General features: G+C 38.2%; 1 protein-coding gene across 1 annotated transcript in view; it reads right to left on the reverse strand.

Moving 5' to 3' along the window:
* Window positions 1-714: 714 nt before the first annotated feature.
* LOC140244902 (uncharacterized) overlaps window positions 715-26,327 on the reverse strand; it is a 107,719-nt gene continuing 82,106 nt past the window's right edge. The window contains exons 32-45 of the mRNA XM_072324510.1: window positions 25,467-25,580; window positions 23,932-24,063; window positions 21,739-21,859; window positions 20,425-20,567; window positions 17,711-17,917; window positions 16,070-16,203; window positions 14,047-14,210; window positions 12,081-12,265; window positions 8,571-8,729; window positions 7,097-7,261; window positions 6,005-6,061; window positions 5,099-5,312; window positions 4,271-4,425; window positions 715-3,482 (exon numbers count right to left, since the gene is read on the reverse strand). Coding sequence (XP_072180611.1) covers window positions 3,382-3,482; window positions 4,271-4,425; window positions 5,099-5,312; window positions 6,005-6,061; window positions 7,097-7,261; window positions 8,571-8,729; window positions 12,081-12,265; window positions 14,047-14,210; window positions 16,070-16,203; window positions 17,711-17,917; window positions 20,425-20,567; window positions 21,739-21,859; window positions 23,932-24,063; window positions 25,467-25,580 — 2,051 coding nt within the window. The 3' untranslated portion in view covers window positions 715-3,381. The remainder of the gene's footprint in view (window positions 3,483-4,270; window positions 4,426-5,098; window positions 5,313-6,004; window positions 6,062-7,096; window positions 7,262-8,570; window positions 8,730-12,080; window positions 12,266-14,046; window positions 14,211-16,069; window positions 16,204-17,710; window positions 17,918-20,424; window positions 20,568-21,738; window positions 21,860-23,931; window positions 24,064-25,466; window positions 25,581-26,327) is intronic.

Here is a 26,327-nt window from a genome sequence, read left to right on the forward strand (position 1 = left end):
CCTGGCATTACTACAGACTGCGTGATGCGCAGAGAAGACAACAATGGCCACGTTACTTAGCAACACCTACGCGCTTTACTCTTGATGACAGCTCAACTTCGGCAATCTTCGTATCAACGCTAACGGTGATCAGCAGTATCATCAACAGCGCCCTCTACACTACCGGGACTATGCACCTTTAATTTTATGGTCTATAATCTGATGGTATTCATCTTACTCCTATACAATCCTAATGCTTATTATGTTTGAATGGTTTTTATATAATTGCTACCAAAGTGAGACTGGTATTTCAGAATGATTTCTTAAGTGGTATTAGACACTCACGAACACTTGATTTCCCTTGCTGATATAATACAAAATTCCAGCCTCCTGTGAAGGATAAGTATATGCTGTACAACCGAGGCAGCAGCAATATTTTCATTACTTTGCAAGGCCGAGATTCCAGGATGGTGGTGAAAGTAAGCTATAAAACAATAGCAGCATCAACAATAATAGAAATCCAGTTTTCATGTTTAGACATATTATAAATTTGCTCATGTAATTATGGAAAAATATAACTGTGTTGATGGTACGAAATGAAATTAAATATCATGTAAATAACTCTCTGATTACCATATGTCATATAGGGCCTATAGGTCATACACATATACTCACATACATAGTCTAAAAAATGAATTTCTTATGCAATGAATGAAAAAGACTTCAAGCTCTGTGTACTTTTCCTATGAATGATATTCATATCAATATGAACAAGGGAAATTTATTTAATCTGGACTCAGAATGCAAAAATAGCTCATCATGTACAAGATTTTAAAATGCATCTAATGCTTCTAAACACATAAGAACGCAAAATGTTTTTTTTTTTCCAAAAGTTTGCTCGAAGCTTGACTTATTTGCATAAGTCCTTCATTGCTATGCATATTAAGCTAGGATGCAATACAATTTTAGCACCAAGTCATGCTGATAAAAAAAAAAAACTATATGAACACCAAACTATTGTCATCAATGCTACAGAGCTCTTGATAAGTACTATGACAAATGTGCCTAATTATCACCATCAAAAGAAAATGTTAATCACAGATACTTTGATCAGAGTAACTTTCTTTATCACACCAATAACTATACCTAACTAGTAGTACTACTTCAGTGATGACATATGGTCACATGTTCAAGGCTAATAAAAAAAAAAGAAGCTTGATTACATTAAATTTTTTTTATTGCCGATCTCAAGCTTGATAAGAAGGTACATAGACTGTACATAAATCTATTTTATATATCACATGTCAGGACATTGAGAAAATTCTCTTCAAGCTACAACAGCATTCAAGTTGTAAAATGAGACATACATGTACTTTATAAACATGATCAGACTTGGATGCCATACATATATATATCTAACATATATACATAACTTGGCACCAAATTTATGAATCAGATCTTCTTTCTATATATATATACATGGCAGAAAAAAAGCATTTTCTTGTATTTTAAAACAAAGTGAAACAACAGATGAATGCATACTCTTGTTAAACACATCATTTTTATGTATTATTGCAGTGACAATGGAATGTACATGAATTTGCACTCAACTCAATAGGTATACAACTGCCATCATTCTCTCTGGACTAGGGAGTAAGAGCTTATGGTTCCAATTACAAAAGACCACCCTTCATTAAAAGGGCTGAGTCACTAAAATACTATGCTAATGTAATGCATGGGCCTTCACCTTACATCAAAATTTGCACTCACTACAATATGACTGGCAGACACACATACACTCTGAACTTATTTGCATGCATGCATGGAAGACAAATTTTGACATCGCTTGGAATACAAAATGTTAGTTCTAGTCAACTTTAATTGTCACAGGGATTGATGTGAGCAATTGTGAATTCATAACAGCACAGTTCAAATGTGGCTAAAAACTGGGCTCAGTGAATTGGGTGTACTGCGCAAAGCTGGACCTCTCCAGCAGCAGACTTTGTAAGCGTGTAATACACCTTCATATACACAGATTTCATGACGGCTAAAAATGGTATGCAATGCGGCCATTTACAGTTTACAAAACTGATTATATCTCCTTCAGTCTGCTGAATTCTATACAATATATCCATGAATATCTTAGAAACATTACATGTCCCATATCAAGAGACATAATTATCATCCTGCATACAAGGTAAAATAAGTGTTCTGAAAATGTTACACCATGATATTAACACTTTACAGATTAGAGGTGCTCTTGTTTGATACCAAAGTCCCAATAAAACGAAGGCAGTTTACATCACATGATACACCAAAAATGAAAGAATGTATGGAGTCCCATCACAGTACAGTTTGCATGGCTATTGCAAAGCTGATGAGTATCAGTATTTGACACTTTGTTGACAAGAAATTGTCAGTTTTTTACACACAAATAGACATCATTTTCTGCTCCCACATACTGACACACCTCCCAAACTGTGTTCTCACTGTCCACATGGAAGTCAGAAGTTGGCACGTAAAGATGAAAGAATTATACTGACTTAATAACGAAAGAAAGAAAAGAAATTAGATATTGCTACCATAAGTGATATTGATGTACTGTAGCATGATAGTTGTTATTTTGTCAAGATCCTTTAAAAAAATATTGTAGAAAATGTTGACCATCAATGTACAGTTTGACATGGAATCCACTTAAAATCTAAGAAGTATCAAACATGAATAAACTGTAAATGATAAGGAGAATATTAAGAGAACTTTCAGCATTTTCTTATAAATTTACCTACCTGTAAACATTTTCCTACTGAAAAGAAACTGATCTACATATTTCAATCTATATTTCCTATAAATCACTGATTTTGAAATCTCAGCTTGATTGTTGAGGTCTATTTCTTTGATACAAGAGTCAAAATTTATCAAACAACCTCAACTCATTGTTCAACTGACATCAAAACATTGATAAAAGATATCAGCAAAAACATTTGCTTCAAATATCACACTTGTAAAACTTTCTTGTTCTTCAAAATTGATTTACATGTCCTAATCATCCTCAAAATAGAGTAATTAGAAACGTTTAAAACTTGCAATTATATACTGCGCATATTTACTTAGTCAGTCAGGGAGGACCTATCAAAAGCAATCTAAAAATCCAATTTACTCCCCCAAAATGCCAGCCATTCAAATCTACTTGTGTGTGATACAAGATGGCAAGATGTAAAAGTGTCTACAAATAAAATCTGGCACGAATTTATCAGCGACACGTTTAAAACAAAACAAACAAACATATCCATAACTACAGCTTTCATATACTTGCATAGATGGATGTCTTTGACACAAAGATGAGAGACATTGTAGAGCAAACCATTGCTGCTCCAATATCTAGGAAAAAAGAGTTCCTTGGCCTCACAAATCCTGAAACGAGGTTAGGACTAGCCCGGATTCCTGGTCCTGTTTCGGATCCTCTATGGACTCGTATAGGGCATTGCTGAAACTGTTTCGCTTGGCTGGAGGGAGGTAAGTGGGGAAAAATGCAAAATTTAGTTCACAGGGATACAGAGAGACAGAGAGACAACGAGATGAAACAAAGATGAAGAAAGTGTATGTGAGTTCTTAAAATGGCAGTTAGCAAGATATGATAGAACATATTAAATCTTTTATTCACATTTTGGACCTTACAGGATGATAGTCGTGCTACATTTACCAGTTCTTTTTCCTTTCTTCCTTTGAAGGTTGTGTGCATTGTCTGCCTTGTCAGCTTAAAGGATAAGTTCACCCAAATACTTGTGAGAATTGAGTGAATGCAGCAATATTAATAGAAGACATCAGTAAAAGTTTGAGAAAATTTAGCCAATATGTTGAAAAGTTATGACTTTTTAAAGTTTCAGTACCGCCATCGCGGGATGAGAAGACTACCACACTTCGTGACGTCACTGCAGGACAACGATATGAAGAAAATATGAACAGAATTCAACACATTTTCATACTACCAGCAAAATGAAAGCGCACTTGACTTACCTCTTTTAGAAAGCAAGGGGAACAATATTACCCTTAACATGTGCCAGCTAGTAACAAGTCAAATCGATGTGTACTTTTCATAAAATATGAAATTTTGTGGAATTCTTTTTAGATTTTAATGAAACCGCTGCCATTCTGCCACTGTTTAATTGATGTTAATCTATTAGTTAAAGCCACATTGAATGTGATGTGGTGCCACACTTTAGGAGGGTCATTGAGTTTTAGATCAAACACTCGATGGGGCTGGAGGAAGGGGGGAGGGCGGCCACACCCATACCTTGTAAGTGGTCCTCTGGGTCTAGGGTGACACGCTCCAAGTCAAAGTCATCCGTCTCGCGGAACTGATGGTACCTGCCATCTGCGATATCGTCGTCGCTATCGTAGTCCTCGGGAGACGAGAGGGTGATGTTGGTCAGCTTCATCATGGGAATCCTTTCAATGTTCGAGTGGAAAGAGAAAAAAGTCGTGAAGTGATATATGGCACTAGTAATGCTGGAATGTTCCAGGTGTCTTCTCTTAGACCTTAGTCATTATTTGTACATGCAAACATTTCATTGTATCCCTACCAATTTGTTGGGAATGAAATAAATCAACTTGAAATCAACAACTTGAACAGCTTTAATATTAGACCTTAGTCGAAGAATATCTGGTGCTGAGCTATACATTGCATCAGAAAAAGTACCTAAACATCTGCCACGTAAATGACTCGCAGAGTTATCGTCTCAGTGAGTTATTGCTCCTTGTGATAATGTAAATCATTAACGATCTGATTTTGCTACAACACATATTTCCCATAGATGCTTTCCCGAGTATACTGGGAACTCATCCTCAACGGGATAAAGAACAGGGATTAAGACTGTGCAAGTGATGGCGGCCAAAGAATTTGAATTTTAGAGCTAAACTGATGATTGTGTTTTGTATGAGTTCCCAACAAAAGCAACAAGCTATTCCTGTCATTACATGAGCATAAATTAAATTTTCATTGAATAAATGTGACGTTTAAAGTGACAACCATTCCTGATATCTACTTCATATACTTCCCGCATTCATTCACAAACTCCAGCATGCAGTTGCACAATCGATTAACGTCATTCATTGCTCTTACTGTCTTGAATTTCTGCGCCAGACAACAACTATGACGGCTATGATGGCTGCCAAGACCATGACCCCGAACAAGATGCCCACGATCAATCCCACGCTGCCGCCTTTCCGTTTGTGGACTCCCTCTTTGCCGGGAACAGCCTTGCCTGTCGTTGTCTCCGTGGGGATGGGCTTGGTTGTCCTGGCGACGCTGGCTGATGGCTGGGTGGCAGTGGTAGCTGTGGGCAGTCACCAATCAGGAAAACATGATTCTATCCTTAAAACATGAAGATCTAGACTTAATGATTTTTATTCAATTTCAATTTCAATTTCAATCTCATTTTTGTATTTCTGGATGGAAAATACATAGAATATAACAAAATATGATAATACTTCATGCCCAGCTTGGATATATATAAAAAAAAAAAAATAACTAAGTACATAACGGTCGATGTATCAGTTTCAATCAAAGTATCATATATCAAAGCATGATATAACATATATTCATGACATACGGAAATCTATCATTAGAATCAAACCTTGTTCAGTTAATGGAGGGCTAGCTTAAGTCTCTTCTATGCTCTTCTATTTCCCACAATTTGCATCAAATGGGTGCAGACATGAGTATATGACATATCTTAAATAATTATATATATCTATTATTCTACGTATTTTTTCACCAACTACCAGAAGTAAAGCCTTTAGTTATGAAAGAGATATAGATAGATAGATAGATTGATAGATAGATAGATAGAGAGAGAGTGTGTGTGTGGGGGGGGGGGGGGGGAGGAAAAAGCAAGAAAAAGAAGAGACGTAGTTTGTAATAGCATATTTCTGGAGGAGTAACGCTTGCTTAAGTGAGGTGTTAGCTAGAGGCTGGAACATTTACCAGATAATGACAATTATTGACAAAAAAAAAATAATAACTTACCTTGAGCTGTGGTTCCAGTGGCCAATGTGGACAATGTGGACACTATGTCAGCTGGGTCTGATTGAAAAAAAAAAATATGTAGAACATCAAAATTTGACTGATTTCCCCTTATTATTCCTTTAATAATAAATTTGTATTGCATACATTTCCTTCCCTTCCTTTAATTTCTTTGTTTTCCTCTTCTTTATCTATAATTTACTTTTAAATGTGCAGAAGTGAGGCGCAGTATACAAATAATTGCTGATTGCCATCATACTGATTTCAGGAAATGTTTATCGAAAGATGCAAAGTTTAATTTTTGACAACTTTGGCTGCATCCATTCATAACTTCTAAGCTTAGATGATTTTGACAATTGGTCTGGAGACTCATGATGGACTGATCAACAACTATTAAAACATTTTACCATGTTTCCTTCCTTTAAACACGAACAACTTACACATGCCATTTAAAGTGTAACAGTATCCTGGAAATCAAATTTGTGTACAGCTAGAATACACAAACATCAGCCATGCTTCAGCTGTTATAGCCCCTGTAAGTATACACATTTTGAAATCAGATCATATCTCTTTAACAATTTGGCACTTGCACCCCATGTGTTTAAGTTCTGCTCCGCGAGCACCAATACTGATGTGTGCCCGTTTTAGCTATACGCGTACATTTTTACGAATAACATCGAGATTCCATGTCGAGTCGTTAGCTGATTGCGCGCACGTATTGCACATCACTATCATTTGAGACGTATTTAGAAGAAAAAAAAAAAGATCAATAGGACAATCTTCAATTGAAAGAATTAGGTGATTGTCAAATCTATTTCAAGTCATTTTTGTTTTTGTATAATCTGCCAAATCAACATCTAAACTCTGATAAATAAGAATTGGAGTAACAAAGAAATTCATATATTTTGCAGAGGGCATGTTTAAGTATATTCCACAAATATAGCAAATATTATATTCAGGGTATTGGTACACATTTAAGATCATGACTTTTGAATCACTCATTTTTGCTGTTGCTGTTGTTACTGCACATAAAGCCAAACCTTTGCCTTCAACACAGACACACACACAAAAAAAACCCTCAAAAATACAACTTACCCATGCAGTCCGATGACGACGTTGACCCTGCACGTGCTGTCGTAGTGTTCACTCGACATGGCGAACAGCCTCTCTGCCCGGACCGATCTTGGTATGTTCCAACAGAACAAGCTAAGCAGCCTGGTTGGAGCCCAAGGTAGGAATATGTACCTGGCTGGCACATGTCTTCATGCAGTCATACAAAGATAGGGAGAGAACAGTTTAAGAGTTCAAGTCCAAATTTATTTCATTTTCCACAGTAATATGATACATAAAGGTAAATCTCACTTTCTTCAGTGACAGAAATAATGCATGTAAATTTGTAAAAAGAAAACAACAATAACTGTCAACTTACAGTAACGATGCATTGCAATGGGTGCTAAGGTATCAAAAGTGAAATAATTGTCAATATGCACTGTGTGGAAAAAAACAGAGGGCCCACTGAAAAGAGTTAAGTCCAGTGGCAAAACAATCTCTCTGAATTCTTTTTAGATTTTTTTTTTCTAACATTTGCTGCAACCGGTATCTGTTTTGTAGTGATGAAATGTGTGATTCATTATTGTTTTCTTCATTAATTCACCAACAGCCCAAGCATTTTCGATCTATTAAGTTTTCACACAAATCATACAGTGTTGTGTTTACAACATCCATGCATGACAATGTAAAGTAACACATAGATCATAAGTTATGAATTCAGTATATACAAATAGCCATGTGCCACGTGCACGTTCGCACGCCTGGCTCAGCCGACGACGTGCCAAGTTCCCATATTCTGCTCAAACATACAAACCTGCCAAAACCAATCGATAAATCGCCAAATGCCATGGTACAATGAAAGCGTTTCTCAAGATTTCATTCCTGTCACATGTAGCTCGCTTGCATTTAACGTGGTGATTGCCTATTAAGTGGTGTTCCCTGCTGGATCTACAGGTTAAATTCTAAGTTTCTGTCACTTTTTTTGTGAAAAGTCATACCTCTATAATTATGTAGCTTCTCGCAATTAGAAAGAAAAACAATCATAGATTTTTCATACAATTTACATCGAAGCAAAGCTTGAGAAATTCAAAACTCAGGCAGGATGGGAGGAGATTTTGAGAAAATGGCTTTGGAGTAAGACTTGTAGGAGCTCTCCCACCATAAGACGGAGAGCCAGAGTCTTTGCATATGGCAACATCTACAGTTCAAATACAGGTGTGAGAGTGCATTCATATTCAATATGCACGTCAACTGAATAATTCATCAAAAATAAATAATGAACAACATTTTGAGCATAACTTATGTAAAAACTACCAGGAAATGGTAAACTTTCTTTTCACTTAATGCATACCAGTTTGTAGTCCCAAAATATGAATAATTTTTTTTTCTTTCAAAAGAGAGCATGAACAGGCCAGGTTATGCAATATCATGTTTTCAAGCAAGACTTGAAAACTTGGAAGAGTCTTTTTCAGGAGTGTATCCACTGCTGTTGTCTTGCTTATTGCTGATGGAGAATTACCTTGGCATTGGTCAGCCGAGAAGGCGCCTGATGCTCTGGTTGAGTTGCCAGTCCCGCAGAGTTTACACTTGGTCTGACCAGGCAGATCCTGGTAAGTCCCCTTGCTGCACGGCCTGCAGTTAAGCGGGTCAGTCTGGTACGTCCCCGGAGGGCAGCTCACTGCGTGACGTGGGAGGAATTTGGCAGAGTTGCCGATTTGTACATTTTTCATGACATTTGGTATGTTTTTGTTATACCAAATGTGCAAGAAAATATGCTTTTTGAATTGAATTTTTATATAACTATCATAATTTTATTTAATATGATTAGCAAGTGCAATTTTCTTGTTTGAAATAAACAACAACATGATTTTTGTGTCTAAAGACACTTATCTTTTTAACATGTTGAGGATGAGTCCGGAGTATACTCGGGCAAGGGTCAATGGGAAATGCGTGTTGTAGCAAAATCAAACCGTCATCAATGGGTTAATATACTTTTTTTTTTCTTTTTATTGAGTGCGAGTCCAAAATGTTATTTGTTTTGTTTTTGCTTTTTCTGGCTGTTTGTTGTTTTTTGCTGGCTGTTTGTTGTTTTTTGCTGGCTGTTTGTTGTTTTTTGCTGTTTGTTGTGGTTGTTGTTGGTAATGGTGGTGGTGTTTTTGCTTTGCTATGTTTTGTTTTTGTTTTGTTTTGTTTTGTTTTTTTTTGCTCTGCAGTGTTTTACAGCCTGAATTGAGAGAGGAGGCAATGGGTGTCTAGTCTTAGTTCTCAGGCCTCGGTCTGGGACTGATATCACTTCTTACACTATGTGTACGTGTACACATGTACATCTAAGGCAGATATGAACTTTCTGTGATTGCAACACATCCACTAACAAACAGATGTGTTTATAATCAATATAGGACCAACTCTATGTGAGACTAGCTGTATCATTTGTCTGGGAATTTAAAGTACTAATACATACACTTAAGATTAAAGGGGCAGGGGCTGTCTTAATTAATGAGTAATTAGTATCCAAATATTCAATATCTTTTTGAATGCATGCAAAATGACCAAAAAAAAAAGGTAAAATCATGCAATGAAAATTATATAATCATATACCATGGCAGAATCCCCAATAGATGGAGCACAATTTTCAGCATTTATTGGCTCATGGCAAAGACAGTATGAATATCTCAGTTTATGCTTTGCAAAGATAATGATCTCCCACCAGCTGACATGCAAGTTAAAAATTTTCAAGCAATCCCTAGAATGTATCCTCAATCATACAGTCTGTTCAATGGTACAATCTTAATCGACAAATGTGACCGGCGACAACGGTTTCAGGCAAAAGCCGGGAATTTTGAAAATTCTTTTTTCACTGAATCAGATTGCCCATTTCCTAAGCTTTGCATTGATATAAAACACTTGTATTCTTCGGCACCATAAATGGGCAAAGAAAGCGAAATATAATGCATGCACTTTTTAAGTTGATAGCCTGTCAAAATTGCGAGAAAACGGGCTTTGAAGATTCGCCTGTTTCTCAAAGACAATGTCCGAGCGGCGATGCGAGGTGAGAATCATCCATCCGTACAATGGTGCCAATCGATATTAAGCTCCGCCTCTAGCAACCACAGTGCCTTCTGATTGGCTCACTGAGAGAATCAAATTTCCCGGGCACCTTCCTCGGAACTCAGCGTAAGGAGCCGAAAACCAGTGCGTTTCGCTCAGATTTGTTTACCAGTACGTCTTTCAAGATGGCGCATACAACAATTGCAAGCTTGATATGATGGTGTACGGGTATGTGTCTATAAGGTGTATGCTTTACTCAATGGCATCTACACACGCTATGCCCGTGTGCATGTAACAGGAGCGGGTGGTGAATCCGCACATTTACAAATCGCGTTTTCATTGTGGTTGATTTGTCTTTATCATTGGGGACCCTTTCGAAGGCAGAAAATTGTTAGAGCTGGCAAGGGTCAAGTTCCCTCTTTTTTTTTATTTCTACAAGCCGAGCATGTGTTGCTTTGTTTGGTGGTGTTCATTATATTTAAACAAACAAACAAACATTCTTGAAATCTTAACTTGTAGTATCTTAATATTGGTCATATGTGACCGCTCCTTTCCTGTCATCTACCGTCCTTCGAGTCAACCTGCTTTCATGATATTTATATTAATGTAGACAAGTTTGAGAATAATGTCAGTGTTCTTTTCACACGATCATGTCATACTGCAAGTGACAGGTGAGTTTCCGATAGCATGTTGAAAGATTTGTGTTGTGATTTGCGACTCTGATGTGATTAAACCATGTTCCCCATGTATCTTTTTACACCTTGGAAGTTAGCGCTGCTGTTCCCTTTTTGTTTTACTTCCGTTGTCGAACATTACGGTAGAATAGCTCGGATAGAAAGCCAAACGAAGAGCACGCACTACAGAGCGAGCGTATCTATTTTAGCAAGAACAATGGAGCATGTAATCATGCACGTGCGGACAAAGCATCCCCGAAACGCTGCAACTGGTGTCTCCGAAAGCCAAACTAGTGTGCGATGCACCAGCCAATCCCATGCAAGGCCCTGCGCCGCAGCAACACTGGACATATTGGCGCGGCGTTCAAAAGAAGCTCGAAACTGATGAGTGCCATCCAACATAGGGTGTTTAAAATTCCATTTTCGATGGAAAACCGTAGTCTTATGCTATGAAATTTAGTGTAGATATAGAAAACATATCAAAGATTTGATTTCTGCAAAAAACCCAAATCGACAAAAATAATGGTCAAAATCTTTGTACCCCACCTAGGAGGGAATTTGTTCAGTCTTGCGACTTTTGCCTGAAACCGTTGCCGCGGGTCACAAATGCTCAATACTGATCTGATAACAATCACCTTTGTACATGTCATATTTAATACTGATATGGGAATGAATAAGAAGTAGAATAGAGTATGGTGATTGTTCATAAATGTTTCATTGTCTAAACAATGATGATTAAGGTTTTCATCAGCAACATCAACATCAATATCAATAATCTCACATTAATATAGTGATACAGTTGAACCTCTCGTATCCGTACAAGTCGGGACCGGGGCTCATCCGGATAAGGGATTTGGCCGGATACGGGAGACTCAATGCTTTATACATGTACATATACATACACATGTACTGATGTAGCCCATTGTAGTACCACATGTAGTAATGTGTATACTGCAACATTTTCATTGTTACATTTGGGGATGTTTCGGGATGTTGAAATGTCTGAAGGTAAGCAATTTGGAAGGAAATTTGATGCAATGTATGATAATCATATTGGAAGTAATATGTAATTCATGTGTGTTTGGGTAGGAGTTCTCAAGGAGTTGGGAATCCCCCTTTCTTCCCGTAATTATTAAAAAAAATCACGGCGAGACTGCGTCCGGATAATAGAGAGATCCGGATAAAGGGAGGCCGGATAATAGAGGTTCAACTGTATTAATTTTTGTGACTTGCAATATCGCACTTCACTGTAATCACTACGCATTTTGGCCAAACAGCAAGCATGGGGGGTTTTTTCTGCGACTTACAACACATCAAGTCGACAGATATCATTTGAGGATTGCACATGGGTTCGAAGCTGCTCAGACCGGAGCTGCTGGGATCGAGAATTGCCGTCAGGTCGGGGAGGGAGAGCGACACATTTTCCTCACTCCACAAATTGGCAACGCTCGAGTTAAAGCTGCTGAAGAACGCCGGGGGTGTTGAGTCCGTCCTACAATGAATGGGGAAAAAAAATCCCATAAGCTTGACAAATTTTATTGTCATGCATATCATCATAAGAAGAGGCCCTAGTTCACTGACCAGGAATCCTTGTCAGTCACTTCAGAAATGATGAATTTTTGATGAAGGCACATTCACCGTTGAAGGACTACTTCACCTTGATATATGTTTGAATTGAATGAATGCAGCAATATTGGCAAAACACATCAGGGAAAGTTTGAGGAAAATTGGACAATTTGCCCAAAAGTTACAAGTTTCTAAACAATTGGTGTGTCATCACCACTGGATGGAAGACTACTGCACTTCATGATGTCATTATGAGCAAAAATATATAGAAAATATAAGGAGCATTCAACAAAAGTTCATTTTTCATAAAAAGTGCACATTCCATTGACTTGTTACTAACATAATATGATATTAAAGGGTGATGACATTCTCCCTGCTTTCTGAAAGAGTTAAGGCAGGCTCTCTTTCATTATGCTACAGAATTGAATAAATATTGCATTTTCTTTATATTGCATTCATTGTTGTCCACAGTGACGTTTTCAAATTTAGAGTCTTCTTATCCAGAGATGATAACTTTTAAATGGATTTCCGATTTTTCTCCAAATTTCACTGATGTGTTCTACAGATATTGCTGCTTTCACTCAATCCACATTTGTATTTTGGGCTTTGGTTTCCTTTTAACAATGAGAGACACAATGTCAAGAGATTGCTAGTGAGTGTACCAGAACAAATCCAGAAAACTTATGACCAGAAGTATGTTGGTAAATCACCTAGTCATAGCGTAGCATCAAATTCTGAAATAATCATCTCTGTAACATGAGTGTAATGTAGTATTACTTTCACAGTACAGTATGTCCCCCCAAAAAATTACAATCAGATTTTTCGCATTGGTAACACCCAATGTGATTAAACTGTCCAACTGCTACTTCAGGGTCTTAAAATATAACATCTTAGCTCTAATTCACAGGATTGAAAAAAAAAAAAGAAAATATGAATGAATGAATGAAAATCAATCCAGCCATTGCCAAAACAGTGCCATTACACCTTAACTCATCCTTGCATCCTGACATCTGACTACTGTAAAACATGATATATTCGCGGAATGAAATTTTCGCGAATTGGAGCTGACAGCCTTTTTCGTGGCATGAAATTTTCGCGAAGTGCCACTGGCGTTCAATGCATATAGTGTAAACAAGAACTTTCGCGTGCATTTTAATTTCGCGAATCTTGGCGCTCGCGAAATTCGCGAAATTAAAGTGCACGCGAAAATTCCTCGTTTTACAGTACTTTATACAAGACTGCCAAGTATGTACGAAATCAGGATATTGAATCGACAATAAACACCCTTGCACACAGATCAGTGAAATAATGTCAAATACTTTGAGACATTTATGACACGTTATCTTCAACTCTGAGTAGAGAAGATGAATTTCCACCTCCCTAATCAGACTAGTTCATTTGTCTTGTACTTCCCCTTTCTATGAACTATTGTACGGCAGTACAACCACAATGAATACCAATCCAGACAAGACAAGATATAGGCCTACAGTCAACCTGCTGAAATTATCCCCCCCCCCCCAAAAAAAAAAAAAGAAGAAAAAAAAAAGAAAAAAGAAAAAAAAAAAGATTTTGCCTTCATTACCATGGGTGTAGAGAAATTTTAAAAAGGGCAAAACTCAAAATACAGACACACAGACATAGACACAATCACACACACACACACACACACACACACACACACAAGCAAACAAACATAAGGAACCCTACCTCCTTGTCGTCATGACAACAGAGATCGAGACCACAGATGTGGCAGAATCACTGCTCCTTCTTTTTCTGCGCCTTGGCGGGCCATCATCATCGGGGTTTTGGGGACAGTCCACCATGGTGCCCGACAAGTCACACCTATTCGTAGAATCGTTCAGGCACAGTTTCTGTTTGGATGACAATAAGAAGATTCACAGGACGATGAGCACAGCGACCATCTCTGACACGTGCGACGACACAGTCAAATAGCTCATTCGCAGATCTCGTAAATAGATATGCAAATATTTCAAAAACCTTGAATTGGATGATGCTGAACAAGGAGTAAGCACACAATAGCTTTAGGCACTAGTGCTCTCTGATCATGTGCATGCATGAATATCAAATTTGATATTTTTCTTAAGTGTCATATTCTATTATCCTTAGAAGTAACTTCTGCCCGTTTAAGTTGGTAAAACTGGATTTATCTAGTATCAGAAATTCTTTACCACTTTGGTGATTTTTTTTTTTTCTGATAAGCAAGGAAGCATTGGAGAGCTGGGAATTGGAGAACTGGAAATGTATTTAAACCCAGGAAATGAATGTTTAATGACTTTATCAGGCTTTTGTGGTGTCGGATCACATATGATCCACACATTAAAGGGGTATGAAATCCAAATATATATGTGAATTTGAGGGCCCGAATGCAGCATCATTAGTAGAACACATCGGCAAATTTTGGTTTGCGGAAAATCCAAAAATTTCGAAAAGTTATGCATTGTTATAGTTCTGGTACAGCCATTGCTGGATGAGAAGACTGCAAAACTGTGTGGCATCATGCACAGAAAATGATATAAAGAAATTACAAAGAAAGTTCAACATATTTTCACATTTCACACATAATGAATGAGTATTTGCCTTGCCTTTTTTTCAGACACCAAGGGGAATGATATCACTACTAAAACATAATATGTCAGTAATAAGAAGTCAAGTGATCAACTGTGTACTTGCGTGAAAAAAAGGAGACAATTTTTGGTGAAATTCTCTTTAATATATTATTATTATTATATTGATGTACATGCATGATGTAATGAACTGTAGTAGTCTTCTCATCAGACAATGGTTTCACTGAAACTTGAAAAATTTATAACCTTTTCCGGGATTGCCCAATTTTCCTTAAATATCACCGATGTGTTCTACTTACATTGCTGCATTTCTGCAATTCACACATGTACATCTTGGGTTTCATTCTCCTTTTGATGTTTGCTGTGCTTTGTTCGCCAATTGGCAGGGATGCCCGAGTTTTTTCTTTGCCAATTTGACACAGATATACATGAATACCTGGAAACTCATTTCTTAAAGGAGAATGAAACCCATAAATACATGTTGATAAAGAAAATTAAACATTCTTTCTTTTTTTTTCACTTTTCCAGCATAATGAAAGAGCACTAGACTTACCCCTTTCAGAAAGCAGGGGGGGGGGGGAATAATATTTCCCTTGACATACGTCAGTAACAAGTCCAGGGAATGTGTACTTTTTATATGATATGATATTTTGTGGAATTTTCCTTATATTTTCTTCACTCCGTAGTACATAATATCTGACGTCATGATCTGTAGTAGTCTTATCTAGCGGTCTCATCACCAAATTTAAAAAATAAATAACTTTTGAATGGATTGCCCGATTTTCCTCAAACTTTCACAGATGTGTTCTACTAACCCGTTGAGGACGGTTTGATTTTGCTACAACACGCATTTCCCATAGACACCTGCCCGAGTATACTCCGGACTCGTCCTCAACAGGCTAATATTGCTGCATTCTCTCAATCTGTATATTTCGGATTAATTCCCCTTTTTAATCCTCATGACTTTCCCCGTTGGACTGAGGCACATTGCTTCACATGTGAGTAGGTATGCTTTAAACTGTACAGCTACATCATTTTTTGACAGATTACAGAAAGCTAATGGAAAAAGACAAATGCAAGTGACGTTGTTAAAAGTTAAGCGGCGTCTGTGGTCATGTACAGGGCTAAAGAAACACAGCACTCACAAACAGGTTGCTTGTCCTGAAGAGAGCCCGGAACCTCTGGCCGATTTCGTCCCGTACGAGAGAGCAGTTACTTGCGTCCATGATGAAAGCAAACTGACCATTCAGGGCCCATGTCATACCGTTTGTCACCAACGCTGCGCCAGACGGGTGACAGATAAAAAGGATGCTGGTAAAACCACTCAAACCACATTTTCAAACTCAGTTCATGAGAAAACACACACACACAAACACACACAAAAAATAGGTTGCAAGTAGCAATGTAATCCATGATTGATCAGTTTAAATTCAGCAGAATTATAAACAATACAAAAAAGTTAGAGAAGCTATTAACATCATTTAGCTTTTCGTTGACATCGCTACCCTGCCATCATTTCATTTACCAAAGATACATGTGGAGAATTCTTCTGAATTATCTTACAAGTGAAAACTTTGGGCACAATTAACTTTTCATGCTTGGCCAATTTCTGAATGTTGCTTGTTTTTGTGGAAGAGAGTATTTTCATGTGAAATTTAGTATTTTCATGTAAAATTTAGTATCTCCAAAATATTTGCGTCCTGTTATGCTCAGGCAACATTCAGTATAGAAGGTATACTACATTTTTCACTCAAAAATAAAAATTTGAGAAACACCTAACATTTCATTTACACCATTCTACTATTGTGATATCATATATTGTTATGGAGTTTCTATGCAAACAGGGAAGCACATGGAATTAACCTAAACACTAAAAATATTGAAATGTATATAGGAAGGATTCTGATTTTCTTAAAATTGTTGAGGGTTTCATCAATATTACTTCAGTTGCTGCGTGCAGCACTGAAGCACCTCCTCAATTCCCCCTTCTGCTTCCCTTGTTTAGCATGTAGGCATTGTGTCATGCTGTTTTGTTTCTCCTGTTCTGTTCTGTCCTGTCTAAAATTATTTTTGTGCTGAGTATTTGCAAATGAGTATTTCATAAGGATTTTTTTTTTTTGAATGGTTATAACAATATATAGGCATGCTTTTTAGTGGACCTCTCAGTTCTTTTTTTTTTCCCCTCAACTGAAGCATAACTTTGTATTTTTGCTAGTATGCATGTATAATCTTTATCTGTATTATTTATCTTTTGCACAGTTGAATGTACAACTGTACAAGCTTATTCAATTCAATTCAATTCAAGTTTATTTCCATAAATTCAGTTAAAAAACATTATAACAGATAGACAATCAATCAAAGTAACAAACCAAAATCATTTCAGGTAAGTACATTGTCGTAATTAAAAAGTGTGTGATGGACATTGACATTGACATTTTAACAATTTGAGTAATGGTGGTGGAAATCAGCACTAGGCCATTGGCTTTTTGAGGCTGATCCAATGAACTTATTTACAATGTTGAAGCTATACATCATTATATCATTGTTTGCAAATCACATAAAAGAAAAAGAAGAAGGATTTGCAATGAATAAGGACAAGGAAAGAACATCCAAAAGAAAGGGACCCAGGCATACCAAAAACAACTTTCGGGAAGTGGGACAAATGGGCAAAATTATCATATTATGATGTAATTCCTGATTTATTCTGTGTTATGTTTTGTTGGAAAAAAATGAAAATAAATGAATTGAATCGAATGAATTGAACAATGTCGTGAAATGTCCCTCACTCTGGGTGCAGACAGGTAGATATGGATTTTCGTCGCGGACAGCGCTGTGATTCCACTCGCCGCTTGTCTCGCACTGGTAGGTGATGGGGGTCGGGTCGCCACTCAGGAAGATGAAGCCCGGCTGACAAGAGAGGGTGCACTTCGTGCCGGAGGGGTTGCAGGTGAGGTCGGCGTTAGGGGGCGCCTCCAGGGTGGGGCACTCGTGCGCTGCATTTGTAGAAGTGCACAGAGAATATCTATCAAAACGTTCTCTTTCACAAGAGTTTGTTACTTTAAAAAAAACCCACCAATAATCAAAGTATGTGATGCAGCTCCCATCCTATAATCTCATTAAGGGGGAGCCATATCTCATTTACACTGTATTAATAGGCGCAGAAACTGAATATCTTTATCCTCATGAATAATCTATGTCTCAAGAATTTTGTTCTCTATAATCCAAAGATGCACTCAACTGGAAAAAAACAAACAACTACCTAGCATTGTGTTTAGTTGGTTCTGTCATACTTCAACTAATCAGTGTTTTAGTAGCAGCCATGGTGAAGAATTATGGGCATACATGTACATACTCGGTCGGGATTTGAGTCTATATCTCCTGATAACTGGACAGACACCAGTTCCACTAGACCACTGAGCTTCCACCCCGACAACCACTGTGGACCTAAAGATTTGGTTCAATCGTTTATTTGAACATAACCTGCACTGTGTTATTCACCTGCTCACATATCATTGCAACAAATTTTGTAATTATTTTTGATGATTCGAATTGCATTTTGATGACTTTGATATTATTTACTCCACTGATGTGAATTGTAATTTGTTGCTGTTGTGAAATACGAGAAATAAAATTCAACGCCGAAGAACTTAAAGGGCGTGTACAGTTCTGGTTGAGGTGAGGATTTAGCTTTTAACTCTTAACGTGCCATGGTCGCCGAACGGTGACCTTAGTCCTGACGTGCCATGGTTGCCGATCGGCGACTAAGAAGAGCGCAAAAAACATTGGTCATTTAAGTTCTTGTGGTACCATAATGTGTTACACCAAGAAACTGTGATTGATATGTGCTGGTAGCTGATTAGCATAGCCATCGTTTCCACTAAAAATATGAGTATATTTACATAGGAAAATTTTGAATAAATACGTGATTTTTCAGCTAGATGTATTTTTTTTGCGTCAGGAAAATCCGCCGAGAGCGCACCCTCTGCGAGCTGTGTATAGATCAAAATTCTCACTGATAAACCACTCGTGTGTATGCTACTGGCTCTGCGTGTGTTGTCTATGCATTTCCACTCGTATTGTTCTGCTTGGTTGCTCTCCTGCGGGAGCGACTTTCAGTTTGTCCCTCAAAGAGGGTCAAGCTTTCGTTTGTCGGTCAAGTCTTTCATCCTTTTGTCTTGGTGAACTTCAATAATCGTCCCCACGCTAGCATATACATAAGAAGAACACGCTTTTGTTCTTGTCTATGCACATGTACAGTGGACGGAAAGCAGACTTGTAAACCAAGGAATTGTGCGAGCAGAAACTGCTCGTGGACAAAGGCCTGCCGATTTCAATAGAGTACACCCGCCCATAGTATATAGAGACAAAAGAAGGATTAGTAGGTACTTGCTTCTCAAGTGGACAAAAGACACTTTTCCAGGACCCTGGATTTACTTTAGTTTCAAATACAGGATCTGGGACTAAAGGACTCGGATTTGGGAATGAATTACCGAGGCAGAAAAAGAAATTGAAAAGACAAACCGAATTGCCAATATCTTTGGAATTATACAACTCTAGAAGATGAATTTTTTATCATTTGAAAGAGGAAATGTAGCTCTAAAACTTTCTCACAGAGTCAAGGAAGCGTTCTATTGAAGAAAAATAACGACTGCCTCTTTCTTTCCATACTACACAAAAATCTTTAATAGTTTTTAAATGACATTGATCATTTCTGCAATATCTAAGGTTCAGATAGATATTACAGCAAATTGACTACATGACACGAAAGACCAATTATTTCTTGATATTTGTTGCGTAGAACTCAATTCAAAACAGTCAATACTTTCAAAGATATGGCAGTTTTAAATTACATTGTCAATCCAGATCGCAAATTTTCTGGCGTTGGGTAAAAACGGCTGGCACGTTAGGGGTTTTGGGTCTGGCACATTAAGAGTTAACCTTTTGCGAGATATTCAGAAACCACTCTACGAGATGTCAAAGAGCATGCAATTCTAAGGGTTATCAAAAGTTTATTTGATGAAAATCGGTTTTGAAATGACTGAGATATCCAAACACAAGGTGAAACAAAGAGATCCTAATAAAAGGCGTGGCCTGTTGCCTTTTATCATTATCACTTTTTTGGATATCTCAGCCATTTGAAAACCAATTTTCATCAAATAAACGTTGAATCCTTCTTAAAATTACATGCTCTTTCATATTTCATAAGAGGTTTCTCATTATCTCACTTAACCCGTTGAGGACGGTTTGATTTTGCTACAACACGCATTTCCTATAGACACCTGCCCGAGTATACTTGGGACTCGTCCTCAACGGGTTAGGAATGTTATAAACCTGAATCCACACCTCAACCGGTACTGTACAGTCCCTTTAACATTCGTTCTGGAGTTTCATTAAAACCTAGTTTGATTAAGACGTACTGCCATTTTGCATATTATACAATGTAGAACACTAGGTCTATGTTTATCTCATGGCAGTGCTTTATACTGAACAAGAGACTCACACTGAATGATGTCGAACTTGAGGTTGCAGGTAACGTCGTTTCCGGCCGCATCGACAGCGTTGTAGTGCAGCTGCGTGTACCCATACTCGTATGCCTTGGAGTCCACCCAGCGGTAGCGTGTGTAATATTGAACATGCCTCGTGCTGGAATGAGGAAGATTTGTGATGTGGGGTTTTTAACTCTCTGATATGGACTGCAGTTATATGGTTATTCTTAAAGAGTTTAGAGTTTTAATCAGAAAAAGAATGTGCCTTCAAAGCTTCAAGCACAGGGCATATGGTTAAAGCAAAAACTTTGTGCATGGATCGCTTTCAGTCAGATGAGATGAATTTCGAGTGTGTTTTTTAACTTCAGAGATGGTCACAACAACTGAGGGAGCACTTTAAACAGCTCACCTCTGCAAAGGAGGTCAAGGCTTTTGGGCAGCTCATACTTTGGTAAAAGTTTACAACAGGGGTGGTATTCTGAAATCCTTCCTAGGAAGATATTTCTTCCTCAGTCAGGATTTTTTCCTAAGTGGTATTCTGAAAATCTTCTTAAGTTTCTTCCTAAGTGCCTTCATAAGTTTTTTCCTAAACTTAGGAAGAAACTCAGAAAGATATGCTCATGAGGATGAGATATGCAAATTTCTGACTTTTATAGGAAGAAGTTGGTATGATAGAATGAGCTAAGGAAAGAATTTTAGGAAAATATTCATGAAAAGCCCCACCCTGTCCTACGTTGTTAAGAATAGCAAGCTGCAAATCATCGTGATAGGCACGCATGTCATTCACTGCGCGCAACATGTACTTCGATGCACGAAATGGGCATGAGAAAGGGGACATGCTGCGCACATGTGTATTTGACTCTACTTCATAGTAATATGTGATTGTCATTGGTTGGTTCCTTATGATACAGCATTTTGTATTGGCTACAGAAAGGACGTGGGCGGGGATAAGGATGGCCTAATTTGCATTAAGAAGTTCCTAGGAAAGAATTTCAGAATACCGATTCTGTCTTTCCTAGGCACTCCTAAATTTCTGACTTAGGAAGAAACTTAGGAAGAAACTTAGGAAGATTTTCAGAATACCACCCCTGGTCTGCATACCATAGGACTAGCAAACGTGCAGAAATCTAAACTAACCAATAAGTAAAAAAATACCGGGAAGCAAACAATTGTGCTGGTTTACTTTTGCATGCGTTCAAATGGCAGGCAGAATGCACAAAAATGTTCTACTTTTACAGTACACATTTCAGTTGTAATTATTGTACATGCAAAGATCACAGCCAATGTAGAATGTGTCACACAAAACAGGCACTGCCAACCAGACTTACTGTGCAACGGCAACATTATCTTCAAATGTAGGCACCGTGTAGCTCACGACATAAGGAAGAGATTCAGCTTGCACAATTTGAAGTTCTGTAGGACAGTTGATGGCAACCGGAGGCTCTGCGTCTGTATGAGAGAAGAAGAGACAGGTATATTTGTTTGTTTGTCTGTTTAAATGTTTGTTTGTTCTGTTGTTCTATAAAATCTTGTCTACAGTCTGATATTTTCATTGTAACATTATACTGCCCTTGCTTATGACTGTAGAGAAGCTTGAAATATGACCCGAAAATAACTTGGATTAAAACAACAAGTAAATTGGTTACTGATTGGTCATTAAGCTTGAATGAATATCGTGGAGGTTGCTAGGAGCGTACCTTCTATTGTCATACGGTGAAAACTGTCTTGCTTCCCCTTGATCATGATAGCGTCGGAAGGAAAACTTTGAAGGCGGTTTTCTCAAAACGTTGATTTCTTAAACCACTCGACATGCGCTAATAAAATCATCGATATCTCGGCAACCGAGTAATTTTATGAGTCATGTTATATATGCCATTAAAGTGGAAGAGTAAGGGAATAATGTCATGTCATTTTCAGAAAATTGTCCTCCCCCGACTTTCGGATCCTTTTGTTGCAGCGGGTCACATATGTTTGAAGAGAGAATAGAGAAATTTCACAGTACTCTTTCACACAATAGCACGTCAGCCAAACTGTAACATGTCATAAACCAACTTGAGTGATGGTGCAGATTAACCTCCATTACAATGTAAACTAACTTGTTTTTATAAAAGTTACAAGTTGTACCTTGCTGAAATTGTGCTCAATAAGAGACAGTTTTTAATAGCTAATGTCGATAACCTTTGCGCTCGACATTAAATTCACCCTTGTAGTTTCATGCAAAAATTGTTTGTGTACTTTGATCCCTTACGTACCACATGTTCGTCCGTTGGCTATTCCTAGAAGTAATGTAAGTCTGCAAGTACAGTTATACAGGAAATCATCATTATAACATTTCCTAAAGTTGAGAACCTGAACACTGTTGAATTCCACAACATTCTTAGACTCTCAAATTCAGACAGGAAAGAGTTAATTTAACACTTTTCATTTGCGAACAATGTCAAATTTCTCATCTTTTAAGCAAATTACATTTAATCTGCAACTTCGTCAGCTTTAACAATTGCGACTTCATCAGTGTTTACACATTTATTGGTCAAACGTGAAGTTCTGCTTAATTGATTGTTGAAAATGAAGTTTTATTTTTTTTTTTCTTCAAGTTTTGACATACTGAGCTAGCAGACAGTTTATATATCCCTCAAGCAAGGTGATGGAACTTACCACAGCTGGTTACATGGAACATTTTCTATTTGTGTTATTTTGTGGCAATATAAAGCACCTGCTCACACCTGAAAAATTTAGTTTACATCAGATCTTTTCACATTTGCCAATTACATTGTATCATTATCATAAGGAATTCACTATATTACACTGTTTGACATAATTTTGTAAGTTTCTACATAAGTAATTAACCATCCAGTGCTAGTGGGAACCAGGAGGGTATATCATCAAGTGTTTTGGTGGATTTTTTTGTATGGCAAACTGTTTTAAGCTACTGAAATCCTTGCATCTGATGGGCTGAGAGCAAATTTGTCAGAAAAAAAAAAATACATCTGACAAAACATGAAAGGCACATGGTCCCGGTGGTTTAGTCGAATGCGTACGTGGGTGCACAGCGCAAGTTTCCTATAGAGACCTATGCTATCGACTCCTCTTTTAGGGCTTACGCTTTGACCCATTTCCCAGAGTCCGAAGAAGTCCTATCTGCTGTAGTCAGTAGTCCGATCATAGTTCGTCTCATGAGTCGGCTAACGGCGATGACAGCTTTAGCAAACTTCTTTTGTGATGTCATACTAAGAAGCACATAAGCACACTTCCTGACATCACAACAGACTGCATGATGCACAGAGAAGACAACAAAGGCAACGTTATCTAGCAACACCTACGCACTTTACTCTTGATGACAGCTCAACTTCGGAAATCTTCGTATCATGTTAACGGTGATCGGCAGTATCATCCAACAGCGCCCTCTCACCCACCGCGACTACGCGCCTTTAACTGATGAAATGCCCCTGGGTATGCTTTTAGTATGTACAAACTCTAAGGGCTATCAAAATGTACAACAACAGACTATCTCTGATACCTACCGACCACAGAGACTTGAAAGCGGCATCGTGTTACAAGCCCCTCAGCATCCGTAGCTGTGTACATATATACCTGCGAAGAGGGCGCCATTTCAATTGGAAGTTGTACATCAGGACCTGTCAGGTCTACACTGCCTACATGGAGCAAGAAACAAACAAACAAACCAAACTTAAGTTCGGATTGTTTTGAACCTTGTTTTTCTTTCCTTGTGGCAGTTTTTTTTTTTTTTATTATAGCCCTTTAAAGCCATGGTATATTTAAATCTCTCTTTTTTCCAATATTTCCTCAACTGCTAACTCTTCAACTCTTTCAACACTCTATACACAATACCTGCATGTTTCCTCATCTGAGCAGCATGATCAGCAATAATCAAATTAAGGCACACGCACAAAGACACATACAGTCAAACCTGTCTATAGCGGCCACCCAAGGGAGACGTAAAAAGTGGCCGTTATAGACAGGTGGCCGCTGTAGACAGGTAATCCAACTTTGTGTGCATTGCTTACATGTACATGTATCGTCGTTGTATCCTTACATGTACATGTGTGTGTGTACATATGCACACACCGTGTATTTCATGCATTTAACCATGCCGGACCTAAACCGGGCGTACTTTTGTAAAAGTGGATATTTTTGCGTGACTAATTTTTTCGCTCTCGGCCGGATAAGAAGAGTTTCGCGTGTTTTTACTTCCGCGGAATCAAGACGTCAACTATTGGAACATACGTGTACACTTTGTATGGCATGCAAAAATATTCGCGTGCTTTTATTTTCGCGCTAGTTTCTTGTTGCGCGAAATACGCGAAAATTTGAACACCGCGAAAATTTCCACTTTTACAGTATATGAAATTGTTGCCCAGTAGTATGGCCTACATGTATGTGTATTGTCGTAAAAAAGTATAACACTATGACTGAATGAGGGATGAATGTAGCGGTGGCGATCACTGAACGTTGCCCGCACGGCTACAAAGCAGAAAAACACGCTGAATGATCGGCTCGGCTACGGCTCCATAGGGTCTTTGGCCGCTATAGACAGGTTAAAATCTACCGCGGGAAACAAAATTTGTGGCTGCTTGCCGCGTTAGACAGGTGGCCGCTATACACAGGGTCTTTAACAGGGTTTTTCTCTCAGGGGGATTTTTCAGTGGCCGCTGTAGACAGGTGGTCGCTATAGACAGGTGGCCGCTAAGGCAGATTTGACTGTACTTCTATCTGATCTACACGTAAGCATATACAGGGGCAGAGGAATGGTTATCAGTTTGACTGAATACTAATGGACAGGCCCACGCGAGTTGGATCCGTGCAACTGCTCCTGAGATGTTTTGGTGTCAGAAAGTTGTAATTTTTTTTAAGAGGATGAGATCATTTGTGTATATAGCTTTCTTTTTTGGGGGTGGGGGGGGGGGGGCAGAATCGTTGAAGGAGGATGCAGCCTCTACCCCTCCATCCCCTTTGGTTCTGCATCCCAATGCATGTTTTTCCTGTAAAACTTGAGGTCAAGTGATGGAAAGAAACGGAGACAGGAGTCACCACCTACCACTGTTGTCAATGGCAACGGGCTGCCTCCATGTGATGCTCATGCTCCCCATCCCGGGAGGTAGCGTCATTCTCATGCTGCTTGGGCAGTAGGTGAAAGTGGGTGGCATTATATCTGGGGGAAAAAAAAGAGAAGAAGAAAAACCCCAACATACATAGATGGCTGAGCTCATTGTGTTCATATCTGCCATATGAACCAAAAACACAAGTTTCACAAAATATGATAGAAGTATCTCTAAAATCATTTGTTGGTGTAGACTTAACAGTCCCGAAATCAAAACACATTTAAACATTACTCTGCGGGTGGACACTGATCTCTCAGCACCTTTATCTTGCTGAGGGAAGAATATTCCATGAATGTATGACCAACTATGGTATTCAAACCGAGACCAAAAACAAAACAAAACAAAACAAAACAACACAAAAACCCTTATCCAGTTATGAACACAATGTGTGCAAAAGAAGAAGAAATGAAATACTTACATTCAGCAATCACATCTAACATACTGCCAGATAATGCATAATATATATACAACCATCAGCAAACCTAGTCCCATTTTTGGTCAAGCAATTATCACCCAGTTGTAACTGACTCACTACCTTGAACAAATTTTCATGCTAATAACCCAAAAAGCAAAAGAAAAGAAAAAATGATCCAAAAATCCTGACATTCCAAATATTTGATATGCCTGAGCCCAAAGTTTCCAAATTTTCTCACAGGCCCACCCGTCCCATGTTTGTGTTGAAAGATGCAACAGATTGCATGCACTATTTAATGCATGTTATTGTCAAAACTCCCTACTGTAGTAGGGGACGGGGGAGGACACCCCTTCCTCAACACCCCCACCAACCTCCCTTCTTG

The sequence above is a fragment of the Diadema setosum genome, chromosome 21, assembly GCF_964275005.1.
Source record: "Diadema setosum chromosome 21, eeDiaSeto1, whole genome shotgun sequence".
NCBI classification, from domain to species: Eukaryota; Metazoa; Echinodermata; class Echinoidea; order Diadematoida; family Diadematidae; genus Diadema; species Diadema setosum.